Source organism: Myripristis murdjan, chromosome 23 (assembly GCF_902150065.1).
Source record: "Myripristis murdjan chromosome 23, fMyrMur1.1, whole genome shotgun sequence".
NCBI classification, from domain to species: Eukaryota; Metazoa; Chordata; class Actinopteri; order Holocentriformes; family Holocentridae; genus Myripristis; species Myripristis murdjan.
In genome coordinates, this window is record NC_044002.1 from 2,988,894 (window position 1) to 3,007,733 (window position 18,840).

An 18,840-nucleotide genomic window follows, 5' to 3' on the forward strand; every position below is an offset into this window, starting at 1 on the left:
GGAGAAAAGACCTCTTTTGTCTCACGCCTGCAATGGTGTGAATAAGACCTCCCTTCCCCCTCCCTGCGCACTGCCAAAAACCCTCCTCTAGTCTCAGAATCTGGCTGTTGTGGACACACCGTTTGGCATACATACATACCCCCCTCCCCTTACACTCGTACATATACACAAAGTCTCACAAAAACGAGAGATAGTGGGGGTTTACGTTTTTTAGTCTGTCAGGGCCATTGTGAGGCCTCTCTCTCTGTCTCTCTGTCTCTCTCTCCCTCTCTCTCTCTCCCTCTCCCTCTCTCTGTCTCTCTCTTCTGGCCTGGAGTTTGGGCTGCCAAGCGCCATCAGGATGACATCATACCCGGCTGACACAATGGAGCTCTTCATCTCCTGAGGGCCCTCGCCAGGCTGCGTCACTGCCCTGGATTGCCAGTCCGAGACGACAAGGAGGAGGAGGAGAAGAAGGAGGAGGAGGGCGACGACGATTGTGACAAGGGAGAGAGGACGAGAAGGAAGGAGTAGAAGAGGAGGAGGAAGAGGAGAAGGGTGGGCTGGGGAGGGAGGGAGGGAGGGAGGGAGGCGGGGGTGGGGGGGCGGGGGGATCTTGGGGAGAACGGGAGTGGGAGAAGTAGTTTGTCATGACGGAGTGTCCCGGGGGAGCTGGAGCGGGGTCTGGGCCTGGGCCTGGGTCTGGGTCCAGATGCGGGGTGACAGGGACAGGCACTGTGCAGCCCATTGGGGCCGAGGGCCTGGTGGCCCTGCTGGAGGGGGGGCTGGACCGGGTGCTGCTCATCGACAGCAGGCCCTTCGTGGACTACAACGCCTCGCACATCCTCGAGGCCATCAACGTCAACTGCTCCAAGCTGATGAAGAGGCGGCTGCAACAGGACAAGGTGCAGATTGCAGAGCTCCTTCAGCACTCGGCCAAAAAGAAGGTAAAAGGCCCTCCAAGAATCTGTGCTCTTCTTTCACTACGGAAATAGGAAGCACTCTCTGACATTCTGCAGGTTATCTACGCACCCTCACGATGTCTGAGAAGGTGTGAAATTGTAACACATTGTTAGGTGCTGTTTTTCACCAAGTAATGACAGTCTTCCTTGCACTGTACATGCACAAGCTTAGTTGTCCAATAACTAAAAATGGAATTGTTCTTCATGTCCCTTAACATTTGTAATTTCATAGCTTTTTATTTGAGAATCTGCGAAATGGGTTGCTTTGTTTCCCTGTTTTTGTTTTTAAATTGATGTTTAATTCAGGTCCCAGCAGCATTTAAAAGCTCTTTAGAAGTCTTAAATCTGTCTTTCCGTAACCTCAAGTTACCCTGGTCTCAGTTCTTAAACTTGGTTTAACGTGGGCGTACGATCTAAGAGCAATATATATTTCACAAAGACATTTTGCAAGTTGCAGAGCCTTGTCCGCCCCTTTTGTGGGCTCGCATTAAATTGGAATAACAGCCTTAAGGAAGCTTGCCTGCTCGTTTTATTACTGAGGCAACATTTTCCTATGATTGTGAGCTGTAATTAATTCTGTGCGCAATGAGCAAGAGAAAGTCCAGTTTCCTCAAGTGTGTAGAACTTGTAGTGCAGCCAAGCCACAGCGGTTTTGCTTCTTGTGTTCAGTTGAAAGTGGGAGGGTGTCTGCTGCCTCGGACGCCTGACTGGTACTACCTGCATAATGAGTAGCCACATGGCATCTGATGTGTGGTGACAAGAGGGGAGCTGCTTTACAGGTAGAACTATAGAGGTAGAGCTATATATGGGTTCACTAATATTTGTCTTTTATTAAAAATCAGATCTTATTCAGTCACTGACTTCCACCTCTGAATGTTAGCTGGGGGGAAGTCCAGTTTGCTCAATGGCAGGAGGCTAACAGTTAGCATTTGGAGCATCCAGCCAGTATCCAGCACTCAGTAACAATGAGAGGAAGATAGCACCACTACTGTCCTACAGAACAGCTGAAATAATATCAGTTTTTTCAGAACTATTCCTTTAAGTCCAAATTGGTTCTTAAGAAATATTTTGATTCCACTCTTCTTCTTCTTCTTCTTCTTCTTCTTCTTCTTCTTCTTCTTCTTCTTCTTCTTCTTCTTCTTCTTCCAGGGTTTTAGTGAAGATAATTAATGTTCCACTGTTTCAGAGGCTTTTCTGTCCTGACATATCAAGTTCATGTGGGAGAGATGGATTTTTTCCCCTTGTCATGGAAATGCCGTTTCAGTCTAAAAGTATCAGCATTGACCTTCAAAACCGGTTATCAGTTGAAGCCTAGTCTAACATACTGTTGAAGCAAAAATAGACACATCAGAGTTTATTCTCCTATGTATTGTGAATATCTGTTCCTGTTGGAAATAATATGTAACTGTCCATCAAAGTGCTAAGAATCCAACACTGTTGACTGTTCATGCTCTGTTCAGACTACTGGAGGAAGCTTTTGTGCTGTTGTGATGAAATGAGTGACTAACAGCGGCGAGGGTGAATTAATGCAGGAAACAGATGCGGGCACAACAATACCATGGGATGTAGGAAATCACGTTTTTACCACACAACAAGTGTAAAGCAGCTGTGCAGGTGTTACAACAAACCTTCATTTCATTATTCCAAAACAAATACTGCAACTGCAATTTTAAGAATTTTGACTTGAACTTAGGAACTTTTTTGCATTTGAGTTTTAAATCTCTAGAAACCTGTTCTTCCGCTGCTTGGATAAAGTTACAGGCTGGTCTTGTTGTGTTGTGTCTACTTAGAATAGCTGTAAGCTGAAGTAGCCAGACTCTGTTTGACATTTTAGTAGTATCCCCTTGTGCCTGAACTAGTGCAGTTTCAGCAGTTTCTTTTCTTGGCATGCGGTCTTATACATGACCAAGTGACACCAGACAGCTTTTCACTTTTGAAAGAATAACAGTGGAATACAGTGTGGAGCCGTTCTGCGCCTAGGGGCTCTTTGTAGTACTTGTCTGAATGGCAGTCAGTGTTGCATTGGCAATAAACAGAGATGGAAGAGGGTCAGCATCTCAGACATTGACTCTGTAGATATGATTAAGCCTCCATTATACACGTTATGTTGGGAATGTGATGGGGTCTGCCGCAGTCAGCTATGTGGACATGTGATCCATAGAGTGTATTTGCATTAGTGAGGAGGAATTCCTTTTGAAATATCACTAGGATTGGTAGAAACGTCATTGCTGTGGGGAGAAACATCAGAAACATCATCGCTCTAGATAGAAACATCATCATGACTGTTGAGGAAAAGACTATCAAATAGACTTGAAAGCTGTTTTAGTGTCGTTCCTTCTCATAGACAGCTCAGCAGCTGGGCAGTACTGCTAATTATGAATGTATGCCATCACTTCTTTGAGTAACCCTCCTCCCTTTTGGCTGAAGTTGAAGCATAGCACTGATGAACACTGCTGTATCATGAACTCCACCATTCCATTTCTGTCTGTCTCTATTGCAGTTGGAGTTTCAGGGTGGTCAGGAGGTGGTTGTGTATGACCAGAGCTCATCAGACCCAGCAGCGTTGTCCTCTGAGGCCTTCCTTAGTGTCCTTTTGGCCAAGCTGGAGAGGAGTTTCCCCTCTGTCCACTTACTCTCAGGTAAGCCCTGCTGAACTCCATGGTCAGTGTTGGTGAGATATTGAAAGTTAAAGTTTTCACAGAATGTACATTTACAGCCATTACAGTACAAGATTTTTGTGCAAAATTCACCCATCTAATGAGTCCAACCTTGCATTTGAGACATCGTGGAAGCAGGAAAGTGCTTTTTAAGCCTCTCAGTTGCCACTGCGGTGCGCTCAAGAGCTCCACTTGGTCATATTTGGCATGTTCATTGCGCATTGTAGCCCAAAGCATTACCTTGCATTTTTCGGTCAGATAAAAACAAGTTGCTGGTGCACAAAATGAAATGGCACAGTCAAATAAAATACTACAGTTTGCATGTTTGTTTGCAGTTTATCCAGCATAGTAATGAAATGCCCATCATTGTGTGATTTTTATTATAAATGTATTTTTTTTTTCAACAACAAGTCTCATACTATTTTTTTTTTTAAGGAAAATAAACATCTCTTTTCTTAAATTCCTATTTTAATTGGAACATAGATGACAGGTAGCATCTATGGTCCACATAGTAATAGGAATAATTGTTATCACATGAAAAATACGGGTCCTGGGACTTGTGTCTTTTATTGGCAAAATATGCTTTGTTCATGTTCTTTTACGTGCTAAAAGTGTTATTTTAGTTCTTGTATTCAAGAACTTTTGATGGAATGAATTTACATAATCATATTTCTGGATAACTATACCTGAAGGCATCCTGAACTTGAGTGATGGTCTGGCACAAATGTGATAAACTACCTCTAACTGAATGTTGTCTTATATGTTAGAAATCTCTCTGTAGTCATGATATACTAAATAGGTGTGTTATTGCCCTGTGTACCTGTTTATCCTGACCTTCCCTCCATTACCAGCTCTCTTAACAAGGCTGGTGACATACAGTCCATTCAGCTGCCTAATTCAACTTTTACAGTTCAACTCATGCTTCCTCATTCAACACTTGCCTACCAGAGCATTCTTCACAATTGTTGCCATTCACAGTCAGGGCTGGTGATAAGTGGTGATAGTCATGCCATACCTCATTGTCAAAATTTAAGTTATAAATGACTTTGATCCTCTTTTCTATGATGGGAACAGAACTTCCCTTGGCCTTTTTAAATAGCTAGTTTTGCTCCATTAGCTGTCAGAGAAATACAGGTTCCTCATTTGTATACAACCGATACAAAATGCTCTTGTGTAACTGTTGAACCCTTGACCCAGTGTGCACAAAAGAGCGTGATTTTGGAACCCCAAAAGGCCTTAGTTTTTACGTGTGAGGGTGGAGTCACCAATCCAACATTACATCATGCTTACATAACGTAACCCTCAGTGGAAAGAAGGGAGGACTTCTGCAGTCATCCTGCCTATTGGTCAACCTAATAAAAAACAATCCAATAAAATGTCACTGAGTTGAAACTTAGTACATTTATCTATCAACAATCTTGATCATTTTGACAGCTTGAATACCAAAGCGCTGGTTGAGATGCCTCTGCTCTTGTGCAATAAAAATAGCCTGCACAGTTCCTAAGCTCCCTTATAGACCACTCTTAAGGAAAATGGCTATCATCCTTTTGGACATACTTAATAATGCTGAAAAACGATTATTAATAATAAGGTAATAGTAATGTGGTGTTTCTTGAGTGTTAAAAAATAAAAAAAATAAAAAAATAATGATTGTTGGAACTTGCATGTTTTCTCTCTGTATTCACCAGGGTTCCTCCCAGTCAGGTGGACTGGGGACTTTAAATTGTCCATAAAATGACACACATGAATGGGAGTGTCTGCCTATGAAGGACTCGAGACCTGTCATGTTAATATGCTTGCATAAGTGGTTTTAGAAAATAAATGCATGTCATAATTTGAAAAAAAAAAAAAAAAAAAAAAAAGATTTATATAGGATAATGCAATCACATTACTTTTAGATGTGCAAGATGATGAGACTGCACGATTTGCTAGGAGAAATTACTTCAAGCCCATATTGGCCTGCAGAGCTGTAGGGGGCTGCAGAAGCTCAATGCCAGGGCTTGTTGCTAGGCAACAAGTGTGGAGCTTGAGCCAGCCTTTAGCTTGTGGTGGTGGTCTTAGTATTGCTGAATATAGTAACTATAAACTACCCATAGATTAGGAATCAACGGTTTGTTTTTAGATTGAAGCTCCTTATAGATGGTACTCAATAGCTGATGTTCATTATCTTTAAATGTAATTATTTCCTTGTCAAACAGTTACATGGATTCAATAATTCTATTCTTGTCAAGGTTGAAAAACCTCTGAAACATCTAAATGCCCCTGAAATCATTTAGACCATAATGGGACACTAAAAGTCTCCTTTGCAGCCCAGACTAATGAAACTCTTTTAGCTTTTATAGCTTTTAAGGCAGGGTGACCCACTGCACAGTGGTTGTGATATTCTCGAATATACTGGGCTTTTATATGAAGACTTAATTTGCTAAAAAAAAAAAAAAAATTATAAAACAATTACATCAATAGCTAAGATATGCCAAGACTAGAACAGTGCACTCAACAGGTGTATCTCCCCTTCCTTTTTTTGCCCACTGGGAGAAAGGAAAATACAGAGGCACTGCCTGGGTATTTCCACCTCTCCAGCGCTTGGACTTAGACGAAAAAACAGTTGAGGAGTTAACACTCAGTTGTGCTATAAAACAAGTTTTTCAAAGGTTTTGAATCACTGCAATCATTAGAGGTCCTTGATCATACAGTCATAATTGTCCACAAAAAAATTATTAGGCTCAGGCCCAGTAGTATGTAAAAGTAGCTTTGGACAGATACAGACGCATGAGCAAATGCCTGATCCCCTTCAGGCTACTTCCTGACAGAGATAAAAGTGAAGTGCCTTGACTGCTTTTCTGTAGCTGTGGTTAGGGAGGAACCATATAGCTCCTTCAATAAGGAACTGTATAAACAGTCCCCTCAATAAGGAACTTATACAGTTCAGTGTAGTAGTACTCTGCTTTTCTTTAGTCAATAACTCTTGATAAAAACATGAGATGACAAGGTATGACCATTCACAGCATCTGGAAGAGAAACCAGCAAAACGTAACAGTTCACTATCATGTTTCTGATGTTATACAAGAAGTAAACTATGGGCTTTTAATGGCATGTGTTTGTGTTTTGGTCTCCAGGTGGATTTGCTGAGTTTTCCCACCTCTTCCCTGGCTTGTGTGAGGGTAAGTCTACCCTGGTGCCCTCCTGTATGTCCCAGCCCTGCCTGCCAGTTACCAACATTGGACCCACCCGCATCCTGCCCCACCTTTACTTGGGCTGCCAGAGAGATGTCCTAAACAAGGTAATATAACTATCCAGCAGGACTGTGTAGAGCAGTGGTTGTCAGACATATGTTCACAAAGCCTGAGATATTCGGCCCTATCTGATCAGTGTTAGCTTCTGTTATCTTGGCCTGGTCTCTTAACTTAGACTTCCTGGTTAAAGTTAGGTTAAATAAAACACTTAAACCCTTATTTTACCTTAAACTTCCCCTGAGTAACTTAAAAGTTAGAAATAACATTTTTTTTCCATATTATACATTGCCATAAAAATTCTGTATCTGCTGGTTGCAGCTTCACTGAGTAACACTGCACTGAGTGCAGTGTTACATCAAACAGACAATATCACGATGTCTTGTGCTTGTGTTTGTAGAGACTTTCTTGTAATTCACCAGCACATATTTGGTATTTTTGGAGGCTTTGGTATTTCCACGAGAATACGAAATAAAGTTCTGTAGGTTCGAACAAAACTTGGCTGCATAGCAGTCACAAATCCACTGAAGAGCTGGTCAACCCACCATCACAGTCCTCTTGTAAACACAGTTGATTGGGTACTGACTGTATAACTAAGTAACTACATTAAAATGTTTGCTAGTGAGCTATCTATCAAAGCCAAAAATCACCATTTTGTTCAGGTTAACTGAGCTAACTCTCCTCAATCTATAACTCATTTTAAGTCACGATAAGAGCGAGAGGCAAAATGGTTCTGTGCTCTACATTTGGAGACAGATTTATCTGGGAGATATATGACTTTCTGGCACTGAAGCTTCTCATTCTGACAGTGAAACGTTTGCTCACTATGATACTACATCTGATAGCTGCTAGTTGCATGACACAAATATCACAAATAGCTCATCACAAATGGATTATCTCCTCTACATGTTGTGAAAGCTATATTTCAAACTTTGCTTCTTTTTCAGTCTGTTCTGTTAAAGCAGTTTGCTGTGTTGGACATATAGGGCAATGATGGTTGTTGTAGTTCACTAATACTGTCAGTGGTTTGCTTTTTGAAAGTAATGTCAACATGAAAGCCTAGGTTTTTGAGTGCCAGTGTATCAGTACCCAAAAAATATTAAAATTAGATGGGAAACACTGCCAGTAGTCCTGTCTCTGTGTAGTCTTATCATGTCAGTATCTCTGTATGAATAGTGTGAACAAAGATTTTCTGCCTTTTTCCCCTTGCTTCTTTCAGGATCTAATGCAGCAGAATGACATTGCTTACGTCCTAAATGCCAGTAACACCTGCCCCAAGCCTGACTTCATCCCAGAGTCCCATTTCCTTCGCGTTCCTGTCAATGACAGCTTTTGTGAGAAGATCCTTCCTTGGTTGGACAAATCAGTGGAGTTCATAGGTCAGCAGGCAAAACCATTACAGGAGGGTCTGACCTGTGAGATAATGAGCCAAATGTGGTCATTATGTCTATGAATAGTTGCCAAAGTGTATGGAGTTGTAAAATGTAACCTTAGTGCTGTTATATAAGATCACTGCATGTGTTGAACTCCTACTCTTGTATTTCCCTTTGAAAATACAATGGGAAATAATCCCGTTCTTTCAGATGCTGAGACTATAGGTCTTTCAGCCTCTCATCCTTTTTTTAGTAACTGGATTTGTTAGATTGTATAAAGCAAGCATGTAAAATGTTAGCTAATATGAACATGCTGTTCTCAGTTGATTGTGTGCTTGTGAATTTCAGAGAAGGCTAAAGCCTCCAATGCACGGGTCCTGGTCCACTGTCTTGCTGGCATCTCCCGCTCAGCCACAATCGCCATTGCCTATATAATGAAGAGAATGGACATGTCCTTGGATGAGGCGTACAGGTGATATTCAGATTATAAAAAATCCTCAACTACAATTTATGCACATCTAGGTTTTGTCTATAGCACAGGCCAGATTCCTGTGCTGAGATTTCTCCGGTCTTTTATTTTGCACATTCTTTGCCTATACATTATAACAATACAGAATGCCTGTCCTAATGAACCCAGACCCTCTTCTGTGCTCTAATTAAACCATGGTCTGTGTCACTACCAATTACAAATTTCATTATGATATCCACTAATGATGGCCATAGAATGAGGACTGAATTTAGATCATATTCTATAGACACTACAACTTCTTCCTCACACTTCCATGGGTTTTTCCCTCTCTCCTCAGATTTGTGAAGGAGAAAAGGCCAACCATCTCTCCAAACTTCAACTTCTTGGGCCAGCTGCTGGATTTTGAGAAAAAGATCAAAAGTCCCCATGGTACTGAGACAAAGTTCAAGTCCTTCCATCCAGAGCAGAGTTGTGAGGCCTCCCCTCAGCCGGAGGGGCTAGACGGTGCTCAGGAGTCTCCAGTAAGTCAGGAATCTGCCGTGAGCCCCGGCCTGGCCTTACTGGAGCCCCTCACCCTCCCATGTGTGTTAGCTGATGCACCTGAGGAGCGGCTCCTAGCGCAGGCTCTAAGTGGCCTGCAGCTTGCAGAGGGGACAGAGGACAATGCCAGGCTCAAACGTTCCTTCTCATTGGACATTAAGTCATATGGTGAAGCAGGCAGTAACACCACTCACCGTGTCTTTGTCCCTCATGCTGGAGCAGGGGACACCTCAGAGTACTTCAAACCTTCCACCTTCAAAGAACCCGCCAGCAAGCCCTGCCAGTTCTCCCCAGTGGAAGAGGTATCGGAGCAGTCCACTCCAGAACAAAGCCCCGACAAGGAGGAGGTGAACGGGCCAGAGACTGTCAAACCAACAGCCTCCAGCGCATTCTCTACCACATCTGCCACCACTACCAGTGCCAAGCAACCGAGCACTGTCAAGCCTCCAGCAGCTACACCACATTGCTCCCATCAGCTCCATCGAAGTGGCAGTATGGAGGAGAATACCCACACTGCTAATTTCTTGTTTGGTCTGTCCCGCAGTCAGCAGCAGCTGGCAAAGCCCGGTGCTGGTGGCGCACTCAAAGGGTGGCACTCAGATATCCTGCTGGGACCTGTCACAGTTTCTACTTCCTCATTGGCAGGTGGTTGGTACCTTTCCTCTGAGTCCACACGGTTTTACTCAACCTCAGCTATTCTGAGTGGTGGGGGCTTTACAGCCTACAGCTGCAGCCATGGCTTGGAGGCGGTGCGACGGCGCGGTCGCCAGAGGAGTGGTGACCTAGGAGACTCGCGCCGGAGCTGGCACGAAGAGAGCACCTTTGAGAAGCAGCTGAAACGTCGCAGCTGCCAGATGGAGTTTGGTGATGGCATGTCGGAGAGTCGGTCCCGGGAGGAGATGGGTAAAGTAGGAAGTCAGTCGAGTTTCTCTGGTAGCATGGAGATCATAGAGGTGTCCTGAGAATGATTATCTGGACATCCACTGATGTCTCAAGTTACCTAAGGATTTGGTATATTTTCAGAAATCTCCCATTCCATTGGGATAATACTGTACTCTGAACCAACCATAGATACTGCTTGGGCTAGACCTTGAACTCTACTGGCACTATAATAAAAGTGCTTTTGTTCCAACAGCCTTAAATGTAGTAGAGAGTAACTCTCACCTCGGAAGCAGCTGTGTGTTACTGAATGTGATGAAGAGGATGCATAACACCCTTAAAGACATTTTTTTCACTGAGGACTGAGCCTTTCAATGTTATGTCTTGATTGAAGATGGGTGTTGCTCATCATTTTCTGAATTTGTTTTCATTCTCATCAGCCCAATATGTCTGCCAGACATTGTAAATCTTCTTACTAGTACAAGGAACCTTAAATGAAGCCTGATGATATTGAACTGGAATGGGGAAGTTTACCATATCCATCTGTTCTTCTATGTGCCCCTGAAGGTTTCAAAGTCTCAACTATCCAGTACCTCACAAATCCAAATTAAAACATTTTTGTGTGTTTTGTTTTCTCTCATTTTGAGTAGCTCATTGACAATTAAAATCTCAGGTGTTACTTGAGCTGCAGGGAAAGACTAATGAACAGTTCCCCATAAAAGGTATGGTTGAAAATTGTTCTGGTATGACTTAGAAAAGATTTGAAGACTGATAGGCCTGTGCTTGAAAGCTTTGAATACCCTCTGTCACTTCAGCTGTACAAGGATCAGTGCTCCCTACTCTGATCCTTGCATGCTAAATGTCCTGTGGAAAAAGGTCATGATTAGAGCTAGTTGGGTAAGAGGTGTTGGAGGGGTCGCACAGGCAGAACATTGATTTAGCAAGTGCTTTTAATAATAAAGAGGCTGGGACTCTTGTTCAAAGAACATGTTGCCGCAACAGAGAGCAAACATACATTGGAACAGATGGCAAAGTGTTGTTTAGATGACAAAATGAACTCATTGGGGTCTAGAAAGTTGATGCCTCAGTTGGATGACTCACAAAAGTTTATATCATTCGCATTTAATGTTGCACTACTGTGGTTTGAGAATGGTTTTGATTTAAGAAAAAAAAAAAAAAAAAAAGTACAAAACGGTATAAGACACAATGCTGTGCTTCTGAGTGTGTATGAGTGTGTGTGCGCATATGTTTGATGCCCTCAGACCACTACCTGCCTTAAGGTAACAAATTAGCAAGTGTCACCAGTCCTGATATCGAGCTCATTGGTATTATTTCTCTTCAGGGACAGAAATGAACTAATTAGAAGACTGTTAGAGATTCATTAAGTGGAGAAAATACAGTATCCTCAGTGAATGAATGAATGAGAATGAGCAAGAGTTGAAACACCATGGTTCTTGGGCCACTACCACCTTGAAGTTGTTCATGGGGGCTGTTTGATCACAAACAAATGAATGGCTTCTGGAGTACAAATGGCTACTGTGCCCAGTACCCAGCTGTTGATTTGGAGTTCACTCTCACTTGCTAGTCCTCAGATATTTGATAAAAGCTGTTGGCCAAGGCCCTGTCACTGAGAAGCTTGAAGCAGGGAGTGGCCAGTGGCTCATCGGCTCCTCTGTCTTTGACCAGTTTGGTTACCACACCCATCAGCAACTCATATATCTTTACCCAGAAATAGGCCTCCCTAAACTAGAACAACAGGCTCCACCAGCACTTCACACCAGTCACATGGGCAACTTCTTTGCAGATGACATAATAGCAATAGGGCATACGCAGCTCAGTCTGGGACAGCAGATTACTTAACTTATTCCAAGAAGAAAAATGCTGTCCTGTGATCCCGTACACATGGGAACCTATCCCACTTGATCTTTAGGGACACTATTAGACCATGATCACATAGGATGCTTTTTGGAGTGCACCTGCGCCTTTTTTTCGTAGTTGTCGTCAGTGGTTCTTCAGTGAAACAGGGTGGTGCATTTTGTGGCACCACTGTTACGCCTTTTCAACCAACAAGGAACTGGTTCTGTTCTAGTTTGCTAACCTAATTTTGAACTGTTCTAAGCATTTTGACCAAAAGTAAATTATCTTGATATCTGAAAAGTTGGTTCTCAACTGGAACCAAAAAATAGTGGGGCCTGAAGTGGGAACTGTGACCACAACAAGAGTGGTTGTGTTTGATTCTATAGAGAAAGATGGAGATGACAGAAAAATTGAAGAGTGTGCAGTGGTCTGCTGAAGAAACAAAACTATTGGACATTCCAGAATTCCCCTGGTTGGGATCAATAAAGTATATCTATCTATCTATCTATCTGAATTTCAGGAGAAAATGGAGGAGAGTACTAGAAAGTTAATTGTATCTCAAAATGCCCAGGACCAAATTATTAAAACGTGGTGCTGGATGGGATAATATGGGGTAGTTACATGACCTCCCTGATGACCAGCAAACCAGCGACACCTCCGTCACAATGGACCCACTCCAAACTAATGCAAACACAGGTGGGGTCACTAGTTGCCACCTTGGTTCCAAGAATCCAGAGCAGAACTTGTTCAAGAACCAGAACCGTTTTGGTCGAAAAAAGGAACATGCGCTCATACTGAAGTTGTCTGAATTTGAGTCATAATGTGCATGACATCACACTCCCAGTCTTGGCAGTACTCGCAGACGAGATGATAAACCTGTTGGTTCTGGGCAGGATCTTAGCAGGATGTCAACCTCATCCTGTTTAAGAATGGACTTCTTCAAGGGCAAGCATAGCTGTCTCTTGTCCACTGTCATTTTCAACGGCTTAACTACTAACGTCAGTCTTTTTTGTCACATAGCATCCTGAACAATGTAACGCTCGGTGGGTCCTTTGATCACTTGCTCTCTCTGTTGCTTGCACCCGAGCTGTGTCTGAGCAGGAGAAAAAGAAAAAGCCTCCTATCTGATCACGGCCTCAGCTTTGCCAAAGCTTCTCCTCCAAGGCTTTACCATATTTCTACGTTCCTCTTACACTTCTACATGTAGAAGAGGCGAAAGTAGCAAGTATGAGATTAAATTTGATAGAGAACTACAGTATATAGTTGCTGAATCCTGAAAACAGATTTTGTATGCAGCTTGTTCATACAGGATGTAGAGTGAAGCCACATAGGCTACAGCTACTGGTGCTCTCAGTTGCCTGTCACCAGCCAACACTGTTGCCTTTGGAACAGTTCAGCATAATTTAGGTTTTCCACATCCCTGTCTAAGAGTCTGACATTAGCCAGGGGTCGGTTGTATGGGTGATATTATTTCCTGTGTTCACATCCAACAGATGATGACTAGTGAGTCACTGAATGTGGATCTATCAGGCTGGCAGCTTGCTTACACATTTTCAATTGTGGATTTTTTTTTTAATCATGATGTTTCAAATAAGCAATTAATTCATGAGTTTGAAAAAACTTTAGGGTTAATACCTGGGTATATGTAGAGGCCAATCAAGTAATACCTGCTTATAGCAATAATGTCATAAAACTAAATGCAATAAATCATGTAATGTTATAAAAAGCCATCAATGTAACAAAACCCTGAGATAATAACATAATACCATGTTTTATAATAGCTTTTTATGTTAAAGTTTCTTAACAGTGTAATTACATCAATCAATAATGTAATCATATTCATAAAGCTATTCAGAAGTAAGAGCGACACTAACTGACAGTGAATTGGACAAAATGTTAAATACTGCCAAAATCTTGAAATGGCAACTTGAAGTTGCCAAGATTTTGTTCCATTATTGGCTTTTAATACATTATAGGCTTTATTTCATTTAGTTTTATTACATTTTTGACATTTCTTACTAGAGTTGGAGAAGGTGATCTCTATGTTCCCAAACAAATTCATATTCCTTTTGTGCCTTTGAATCAAATGTATGATGCTGGTATGTCTCGGTCATGTCTTTGTATGATTTTATTGCATCTTTTTGTTTTTCTTTGTTTTGTTTTTTTTTTTTGTTTGTTTGTTTTTTTGTCAACACAAGGGTGTGAGTTGAAAAGTAACGTATACGTTTGAAGGCTTCTCCAAAGCTGTGAAAATGTACCTGTGCGTGGGAATTCCGAAGTAAACATTAGGATTTGACCGATATGGGTTTTTGATGGCCGACAGAGATATTTTTGTATTGAAGCTGCTGATCGCGCTGCTAATTTAGTGTTTGACCATTTTATACCAAAAACTCCATGTAGTCAATGTTTCCACCGGTGGAAAAGCCTCTGAAACAGCATTTAGACCATCATGGGACATCAAAACCCAGACTAATGAAACTTTTAGGAATAGCGGCTCTTTGAAGTGATAATCTGCAAGGTTTGTGTTTGTGTTGATTTTGGCGACACCTTTGATGATAAGTGGTTATTGCTCACCTGTTTTGCACTCTATGTAGGCACTGGCCCAACATACTGTTAATAAAGACACTCAATCTGGACTGCAGCCTCTGATATTTCTTCCACCCTGTGTTACTGATTCCATACAACCTCCTGTCAGTTGCTTCTGTCAGTATAAAATGCATCACTTCTCATGCGGCAGAGGATTTTTACAGGAAAAGGACCACAGCAAATGTCAAACTTTTAATAAATTCACTATGACTGAATCACTATTGTATTGTATGGAGAAGAGCAAAACATTTGTTTGTTTAAATGAAAAAATTGCAGATTATCACTTTAAAGCAGGGAACCCTCCCCCCTCCATAATTATTCAGTGGAAAGGATACTCTGGGATACATTAGAATAATATTTTTAGATAATGATGCACAGTAAAGTAACAAAAGGACTAAGTATAACATGCAGAGAAAATAAAATGTCATGACAAGTAGTTTTTCTTCAGCTGTGGTCAGGAAAGAACTTCCATGATATCAGCAGTGGACAGCATGTCAAGCTAATGTCTGATGTTTTGCATTTGCTAACATTGGAATCAGCCCCAATGCACTTTGAATGGACTAATTTAGAGATGAGGCTTTGTGAAGTATGACCGTATTTGATTTAATTCTATCGTGGTTGATTCTATATGGTTCATATTCCAATGTTGGCCGATGAGGACTGATTTAAGGCCAGTATCGGCAAACCAGTATATCGGTCTAATCCTTGTAAAGGCAACATAGGGATCCATCGTGAATGAGTCATGGACTTTGGTCACGTCAAAATACTCACCAGATTTTCTGCAACTAGCAAGACTAAACTGCGCAGACATCCACTGGTTGATATCTAAAGCAACAATTCCAAACTTCACTCTATCCAACAGATAAAAATGAAGCCATTGATTAGCTAGCTGATCACATTCCTGGATCGGGAAAGGATTTTCAGTGTATATGAAAAATTTGTAAAGGACTTAACAGATTAGATGAAAGATGGTACCTGTATGAATCTGTGAGAGCGTAGGCCTGTGTATGAGAACATAGCTTAACTTGTGTCACTGTGCGTAGGTGTATGAAGTTAAAGAGGCACTAGATGTATGATGACTGTTGAAATAAAATCTGAAATGGTACATGACCTGTTTATGACTTGGACTTTCTTCGTCCACTGTCCTCCACTTTCCATGCTAGATTCACCTGTCATGAAGATGACTGTAATCATATATAATCAGCGAATAAAGACAGTTTTTTTTTTTTGTTTGTTTTTTTTAAATCCTGTTTACTCACATTTAATTGTGAGTGTGCGTTAAAGCTTGTGTTCAGGGATAGTTCAGCCATTTTGAGCATTTTTTTAAAAATATTTTTTCACTTACCTTTTAACTGTAATGTAGGTGGTTGTTTTATTTATATTGTAATTATTTTCTTCCCCCGGCTAAGAATGTTAGCTGGGGGGAAGCCCACCTCAATGGCAGGGCGCTAACTGTTAGCATTTGGAGAAGATAGCAGCACTGCTGGCCTACATACAGCCAGGTGGGGGGTGAAATAATATAAAAATTTTCAAAATGGGTGAACTAGTCCTTTAATCCCTTTACATCACTCATGGAAGCTTGTCACTGATACAGAACTTTACAGAATCTTTATGAAATGTTCATTTTAACATTCTTTGTAAAAAAAAAAAAAAAAAAAAAAAAAAAAAAAAAAAAATTAATGGGGCCTTAAGGAGTACAATAATTTCTAATGCTAAAATATAGCCTAACCTCATCAGTGTGACACTAACTACAGGACAATGTTTTTGGAAAGTTTGACTGTATTCTACAAATTGAAAGATGGGTAAAGTGATTTACGAGTCCCAGTCTGCAGTGAGGGCGATCTGTTTCGTTTGTCACAGAAAAATGAGCAAAAAGTTCATTGTAACTAAGAATTCAAGTAACTGCTAAGGACATCTGACAGCATCAGTTCAAAAGAAACATCACGTGTCAACCACTGAGGTGACACTGACATCCTCATTTTCATCATTCCAAACTATCACGCATCAGCTGTTTGGTTGCTGTGTTGTAGCTGTGGCTGCCTCTAGACAGGAACTCAAGTATTCAGCTGTCCTCCCAGAACTGTACTCTTGTAGGGAGAAGGGCCTCTGCTCTGTAAAAGCACACAGTTTAGACTATCACAAGCCGTGGTCATGTAGCTGTGGTCAGGAAAGAACTTGACCGGTCTGCTGCCAATACCAGGTTGGTATTGGCAGTCACGAAAATACAAGCCAGGACCAAAATATAAATCTTTGTCCACAAATACCATTGTCATTGTTCAGTTTTGTTTGTCTTTGTTATTGTTCATGGGTTGTTTTGCTAGAAAGAACATGAGATGGTTCACTGTGGATTGGGATTTTAACAGGAAGGTCATTCCAATTAAGCACTGCTTTCAAATACTGCTCAATAACAGTGGACATTTTCTTTAGTATGCCAGTCTTCTTTGAGTATACTGCCCTCTAGTGGGACTGATTAGTAACTGCAATATAGTCCTAGAAGACAAGAGGTCAGCCATCTAGTGGTCCACTGTACTTAAACAAATAGATTTGTATAAATAATTGGTTCCAAAACTGAGGTTCCAGGACCTCCAGGCGTCCTTGAAAGGCTCCTATGACATCCTCAGCAAAGTCAAGAGGAAAAAACACAACAGCGATGAGCGATGTGTGCTCAATACAACAGATGAGGACAAAAAACAGACATAAACAAACTTGCAGATTACCACTTCAGTGTCATGATTATTGTTATTTTGTTATTAATTGGTAAAATGATAGAGTGGAACAGTGAGCAAATTATTTCTAGGCTATATCTAAAGATATGCAGGATCACAAACCAAAAACCAATTATTGCATCTAAACAGTACACACATTGTAAAATAATGACAAAGTACAAGTTGACAGAAACTAAATTTAAGAGTTCATTTAAAACAAAGTGATTAAAATATTCATGTTATTTTCATCTTGGTAGTTTTGCTCAGTTTGCAGTTACATTAGTCAAGTTGCAGTTACTGTTTTTGATGCTGAGACGTGTTGGCAGCTGGTGACTTTTGGTTTGCATTTGAGATTTTTGGATTTCATCTTTGGCCAAAAGTGGAGGAATATACAAATCTTACGATCTTTAAAGATCATGCTGACATAATTGTCTCATTACACCATAATGCTGCACCAACTCAACAAGTGAGTTTAACATTAAAATTGAGTAATGTGAGAAAGTATTAAATGCCTTTAGATCTGGAGACAAAAACAATAATTGAAATTTTTGCTATAGTTAAATCACCAAATTATTATCAGGCCTATCAAACATTTCTCTGATTGTCAGCTGCAGTGATGGTAAAACCAGTTTATGAATGTTGCATACTGACACCTTGTGTCAAGATGTCAGCACATACCTTCTTTGAGGCAATTATCTTTCAGAATGTTAGCTGGGGGGAAGTCCAGCTCAATGGCAGGAGGCTAACAGCATTTGGAGCATCCAGCCAGTATCCAGCACTCGTCCCTCATAAATATCGTAAAACAAATATCTGTGTGTGTGTGTGTGTGTGTGACTTTGAAGCCAAGTATGTGCAGCTGGAGCCACTGCAGGCTATAAATCTGTGTCCAGTGGCTATTAATTCCTACAGCCTTATATACTTACACACACACTATTCCTCTGTAAGTGCTTGAAAGTATTTGTGTATTTGTCCTGTAGGCTGCTATAAAACACATTTCTGAAGGAAAGGTGATCTACACATAAAGGATGACTGATGTGTTCTTGATATTGAAATAATCAATATTGTATGAATATTTAACATGTCTCTCATATTCCTTGGTTGCATATGTTTATACAGGCTATAAGAGCATCTGAGATCACATCTGGAAATGTAAGAGTAGTGTGCATTTATCTATGTGTGAATGTATATATAGAGATTTGTTAGAACTTTTATCAGTCAGGTTTTTTTCTTTGTTCCTCCACCTCAGAGCACCTGGTAGGCCTATATTTTATTTAGCTCCTGAAAGGGGAGCTGTGTGATTTTCCTCTGAAGGTGCTGCTGCTGTTAGAAGTAAGAGCACAAACAGTTGGTGCTTGGCAGCATTGCAGCTGTGGCCCTGCTGGATTGGTTTCACACGGACCAGGAGCTGATCCTGGTCACGCAAAGACCAGGCCCCTCTGTGGACCTTGACAACTACATTGACCCCAAAGAAGGCTGCGTGCAGGAGCATGAGGCTGAGGTAAGCGTGTGGAGGGATTTCACATCATTTCCATCTCTGATTCTGATCGAGCATTTGGTGGATGCAGCCAAAGACAATCATTCTGAAGGTGTTTTCCAGCAGGAC

General features: G+C 41.2%; 1 protein-coding gene across 1 annotated transcript; it reads left to right on the forward strand.

Moving 5' to 3' along the window:
• The first annotated feature begins 601 nt into the window (after positions 1 to 601).
• Positions 602 to 15,637, forward strand: dusp16 (dual specificity phosphatase 16). Its single transcript, XM_030045765.1, has 6 exons — positions 602 to 926; positions 3,442 to 3,580; positions 6,715 to 6,878; positions 8,048 to 8,207; positions 8,550 to 8,673; positions 9,008 to 15,637. The coding sequence occupies exons 1-6, from the start codon at positions 630 to 632 to the stop codon at positions 10,170 to 10,172; spliced, it is 2,049 nt and encodes a 682-aa protein (XP_029901625.1). The 5' UTR covers positions 602 to 629; the 3' UTR covers positions 10,173 to 15,637.
• The last annotated feature ends 3,203 nt before the right edge of the window (positions 15,638 to 18,840 follow it).

Excerpts from the sequence above, each read along its gene's own strand:
- dusp16 (XM_030045765.1), top strand. The coding sequence starts at position 630 with ATGACGGAGTGTCCCGGGGGAGCTGGAGCGGGGTCTGGGCCTGGGCCT. Across the intron at positions 927-3,441 it reads AGCACTCGGCCAAAAAGAAG|TTGGAGTTTCAGGGTGGTCA; the intron begins GTAAAAGGCCCT and ends TCTCTATTGCAG. Across the intron at positions 8,674-9,007 it reads TCCTTGGATGAGGCGTACAG|ATTTGTGAAGGAGAAAAGGC; the intron begins GTGATATTCAGA and ends CTCTCTCCTCAG.